The following is a 5,371-nucleotide window of genomic DNA, read 5'->3' as shown; positions in this document are numbered from 1 at the left end:
ATAAAGTGAGAAGGAAGAAAAGATACCATGTGAAAGTAAATTTGTTCCTCCCCTATTGAGTACCTGTTTCTTCTTTGGAAGTACTTGAGATTTGACCCAGAATGTTTTAGGCCACCTGCCTGAAACTTCTCCTCTCTTGTGTCCTGTCCTTTCCCAACACCAGTAGATCAAGTACCCAACTTTTGCAGAGAATAAATGAGACTAGTAATCAATGAAATAACAATCTATCCCTATCTCCTCTCCTATTTTACACCAGTTACAGAAAACATCAAACAAAAATGGAGACAAACCATGTTTAGTAGCTAATAACTTTACTTCCATATAATTTGCAAACAAAGACGGACAGTTTACTGTTTTGTAAGTATAAACTGATTTCTCGTGCAAAGAGAATAAGAAAATACAATTAATTAATATAGAGAACTCTAGCCAAACCTTTTCATGAACAAGAAAAGAACTTCAGATACACAAATACTGCCATGCCCAACACACGTTGTATTCCTCCCAACATAGGAGGAATTAACATCAGAAAAAACAATCTATGAATAATAACAACCACCCTCATCTTATATATTCACCTATTCTGATTTTAAAAGAATTCAAGCAAGGAACATACGGAAATCAAACACTTCTGATCAGACACGATAATATTAAAAACTGAAAAATTTAATCAAACTTGCCTGCGCATCAGCCCCACGCTCATCTAATAATTGTTGCGCTGTTGCTTCCTACTTACTGTTGGTGCTGCTCTTCTTCTTCAACAAACTTCCAAATTTAGACAGCAACGGCTTCTTCTTCTTTTGCTGAAGTTGCTTTGTTGGAGAGGTTGCTCCATTTTCGATATTCTCCGTTGACGACAATCCGTTTACCTGATCCAGGCTTTCATCATCCATCTTAGATTCAACATCGTCATCAACTGATTCATGTTCAGTTCCCTTCTCTGGCAAGTAATCTTTCTCACCAATCTTGAAGTTCTCCCACATTTTAGGCTCAAGTTCAACTGTATTGTCTTCTTTTTCTTTGTGATTACCGTTTCCAATCCGCAAATTCTCCAAAAGATCATCTTTTGTGTGTTCTTCAACATTTTGAGATGGAGTTTGCAACACCGAGTTTTCCTTTTCAGCTGTATTTCCATTCTCCACTGTGAATTCTACCACTTTAGGGAGCAAATCATAATCTTTTTCACTGTCGGAAACATCTCCATTTTCTTCAGTGTTCTTTTTCGCAGTTACTTCTTCGAGAAATTTAGACAACTCCTCCACTTTCTCTCGAGCATTGGCTTCTTTAACTCGAAGCTCTTCATTCTCATGGATGATACTCTGCAGTTCATTCTCTTTGTCCAACAACCCATCCTTCAGTACTATGCTCTCAACTTTAACTTCCTCCACCAGTCCCCTCAGAGAACTAACCTCAGATTCTGCTTCTTCTAGGTTAATCTGCATCTGAATTCCATCCTTCTTGGCAACCCTAGCTTCCTCTTCTGCTTCTTTGAGTAAGCTAACCAACCTTTCGGTTTCGTTCCTTACACATAAAGTTTCTTCTTCCAATTGCTTTATGGAAGTTACAAAACTCTTCTCCTTTTCCTCCCAAGCAGAGTTAGAATTCTCAATTTCAAGCTTGGATTGATGAATAGTGTTCGATAAGAGATCAATTTCATTTCTGGATACGTCAAGTCTGTTTTCGTACTTCTCATTTGTTTCTTTCAAAACCATCTGTAAGTCTTCTATTTCAGCCTCTGCAGTTTTTAAATCAGATTCAGTGACTAAAAGCTTCTCCTTGGCTTCTCTTGCTTCTGAAGAAACTTCATGTAAAGCCGATGCTAAACTTTCCATCGCCTTCTTACTCTTGTCTTCATCATCCCTAGAAGCTTCCAACTTGTTTATAAGCTCGTTTTTCTCCTCCAACAAGTTCTGAACGCTTGAAGCTGCAAGTTTCTCGTGGTTTAAAGCTTGCATTTTTTCTTCCTTGACAGTTTCTAGCTCGGCATTGAGAAATTCAATTGTCTTGGCCATTTCAGAATATTCCTTTTTCACTGTATCATAACGTTTTTCTGATTCATCGAGATCTTCTCTTGCTCTCGCAATTGAAATCTCCAAGGATCCAACCTGCTCTTTAAGAGATTCTACATCAGACTCAGCGTCCTGTAATAAACCAATCTTACCCTCTAGTTGTTGCATAAGAGAATCCAAAGACTCTGATGCAGATTTCTCAGACCGATTTGCTTCCTCGACTCGAATCTCTAAATCTTGGGATTTCTTCTTCATCTCCTCCACCAAGTTAATCGCATGAAGTTCAGCTTGCTTTGCAGTTTCTACATCAACCTTTAATTCCTTAACCAGAGCTTCTCCTTCAGCCAACTTAGCTTCCAGCTTTGCTTCCGTAGATTTTGATACCTCGAGGTCTTCTTTAAGAGAATCCATATCAATCCTTAGATGTTCAACTAGGGCTTCTCTTTCTGCCAATTTTTCTTCGACGGATTTCAATTTCTCAAGTTCTTTTTTCAGAGAATCAACTTCAACCCTCGCATTTTCAATCAGAATCTCATTTTCGACCAACTTAGACGCATCAGTTTTCGATTTGCTGACTTCTATCTTCAAACAATCAACCTCTAGCCTTAATTGTCCAATAAGCTCTTCACTTTCGGTTGCCAAAGTCACCTCGGCAGCTTTGGATTTTTCGAGTTCTTGCTGTAAGTGTTCAATTAGCTCTTCACTTTCAGCTAATTTCGCCACAGCAGCTTCAGACTTCTTGACTTCTTCTTTAAGAGAGTCAACCTCAATGTCGAGCTTCTTTACCAACTCAGAGGTCTCATTGGATTCTCTCTCCACCTTTATATCAAGCAAGGCCTTCAATTTACCCAACTCTGCAGTGAGCACCTCCACCTTCTCAGCATGGATTTCTGCGATCTTGGTAGCATCCTCGGCATGACTTAACGCTTGGTTCTTTGCATCCGCGGTCATGGCTAATTCCTGCTTAATAGTTTGCAGTTCCTGAGTGGTAGACAGTAAAGCAGCCACATCAACAGCATGTTGACTTCGTACAGCTTCAAGCTCCTTAGTCCATGCTTCTTCTTTCTTTTGAGAAGTCTCAATTCCCACTTGCTCCAGTTCATCAGCTCGGAATTTCTCAATCTCAGTGTTTTCTTCCGCTCGTTTCTGAGCAACAATGGATTCCCCAAGTTTCGCATCTGCCTCCTCTGCAACTCTCTTCGCTTCCTTTAACTCCTCAAGAGCTTGATCTTTCTCTTTCTCAATCAATGCTAATTTCTCCTTTGTTTTCGTCAGATCTTCCTTGGCTTGATTTAATTGAGCTTGTAGCTCTGATCCTTTTGCTGTGCGTGGCAGTTGTTTCTGCATTTGCAAATGACAAATTACAACCTAAGAATTTCAAAGAAAGTTGCAAGTTTCATAAGAAAAAAAAAAACATGAAATGACAGTAAACTAAGTATTCAGCGAAGATTCCTCGTTCAACATACATCAGTTGGTGTTGTAGTAGTAACCCTAGGAGGTCTCCGATCAGTAGGAGTTTTTGATTCAGCTGTTTTTGGGGATCGTTCAATTGAGAGACGTGAATTGTGTGCGGGAGAAGGTGTACCAAGACGCGAATTTGCCACTGGTGAAGGTGAACCACTGTCAGGTTTTGATACTCCCCTTGCTATTTTGCTAATCTTAGGGGTAGCAGGCGAGGTTTTGTTTGGCGGTGCAGCATCAGATCTGTTCAATACCCAAATAATAGAATCTCATAAATCAAAATGCAGAATCAATCAAAATGAGCATTTCCATCTTAAATAAAGAACAACCATGACATCTAACTTACTAACATTTTAAATCTAAATCAAAACAAAGAACCCCGAAACAATTTTGACCAGTGATCAACATAACGGAAACTTTTGATGATCAAAATGTATCAGGTAGACAAGAAAAAAGTCCAAATGAAGAAAGCCACAGAAAAATAGAAAAATAGCCTAAATCAGATGTATACAAGCCAGATCCATACCATTAATGAAGAAGAAGAATGAACTAAAAATGAGAAATACCCAGATTAGAGAAAAATCAAAGTAAATGAAGTTGAACAAAACATAGAAAAACAATGAGTCATACATCAGATCTATATAGTTATACATAGAGAGAACAAAGAAAGAAACTTACTTGGGTTTTGAAGACAACATATTTGTTGTTATTCTTCTTGCTGTTGCTTTAAGGAGAAGCTTCTTCTTAATTAAAGAGTTTAAAGAGAAGAGTTTGGTGCACTCAAATAATCCTCTACTAGAATGCAGCAGACATTGTAAGAGGAGAATTTTAAGAAAATGAGAGTTGAAACAAAATGTTCTCAGACTAACAGAAACAGAACAAGTAGATGAAGAAATAGCAAATGAAAAATGAAGTAATAATAATTTCAGTTGGTCAGCCTCTCACTCTCTCTCTCTCTACAAGTAACTTTTTCAGAAGCAAAGAAGTGCAATTTTACAACTTTGCTTTACCAGACAGTAGAAATCATAAAAAGAGAGAGGGGGAGAGGTTGAAGAAATAGCAGCCCCACTACAGAAAAGAGAGAGAACTGAATTGACACCAAAATGCTTTTTTTTTTTCTTTTCTTTTTTTCTCAGCTTCAAATAATACATGCTAAAATCTACTACTAAAATTGATGACAAGTTTAACCCTAATAATTAACCGGTTCTATCTATCCACTGCTCACTACATTTGCGGCATTTTGCAGAATCTAACACCTGGCTGAATGACTAATTTGACCTCTAAGGTTTTACAAAATGACAAAAAAAAAGTGATGATGAAAAAACGCCCGACTGGGTATACCCAGATTAATTGGGGTATGTCCAATTTCAAGGGGGCTCTAGTGTAGGGTTAAGGGATACCAAAATCGGTGAAGTTACAAAAGTATCCTTATCCATTATAATTAAAATTTAACCTAATTCATTCCGTCATTTCATTTTATTTCATCTTCTCCTCTTTCCTCTTCTCTCCTACCATACCGACAACTAAATTGGTCCCCATCTTCGTTGAAAACGATTGAAAACTCGTCGATTAATTCGTTGTAATCATCAATTCGAAAATTTCATCTTCGATTAATCTTCAAACATGAAGCCGCGAGTGAAACAAAGTTATAGAAGATCTAGTACTGAAGACTGTGGCATTGGACAATCTGTTCAAAATAAACCGAAGAGAAAAACAGTTGACGAAGAAGAAATCCTTGGAACTGCTCAAACCGAAGAAATGACGCGATTGAGAAAGTAAGTGATTATATAAACTCACCCAACTACTTCAATTTTTCGTTTGCATGTCAAATTAGGTCAGAAAATTCAAAAATGTGGACCTTGCCGACTTTTCAGACTTAGGAATTGTCGTTTTCTTCTTTGTTT

General features: G+C 37.8%; 1 protein-coding gene across 1 annotated transcript; it reads right to left on the bottom strand.

Annotated features, from left to right (window-relative positions):
* Nucleotides 1-294: 294 nt before the first annotated feature.
* LOC113297387 (WEB family protein At3g02930, chloroplastic-like) lies at nucleotides 295-4,549 on the bottom strand. The gene is made up of 3 exons (XM_026545834.1): nucleotides 4,146-4,549; nucleotides 3,473-3,710; nucleotides 295-3,347 (listed from the first exon to the last, which is right to left on the bottom strand). Exons 1-3 carry the CDS (start codon nucleotides 4,163-4,165, stop codon nucleotides 726-728), a joined length of 2,880 nt encoding a protein of 959 aa, XP_026401619.1. The 5' UTR covers nucleotides 4,166-4,549; the 3' UTR covers nucleotides 295-725.
* Between the last annotated feature and the right edge of the window lie 822 nt (nucleotides 4,550-5,371).

The sequence above is a fragment of the Papaver somniferum genome, chromosome 7 (genome assembly GCF_003573695.1).
Source record: "Papaver somniferum cultivar HN1 chromosome 7, ASM357369v1, whole genome shotgun sequence".
Taxonomy (NCBI): domain Eukaryota; kingdom Viridiplantae; phylum Streptophyta; class Magnoliopsida; order Ranunculales; family Papaveraceae; genus Papaver; species Papaver somniferum.
This window is presented reverse-complemented; position numbering and strand designations above follow the sequence as displayed.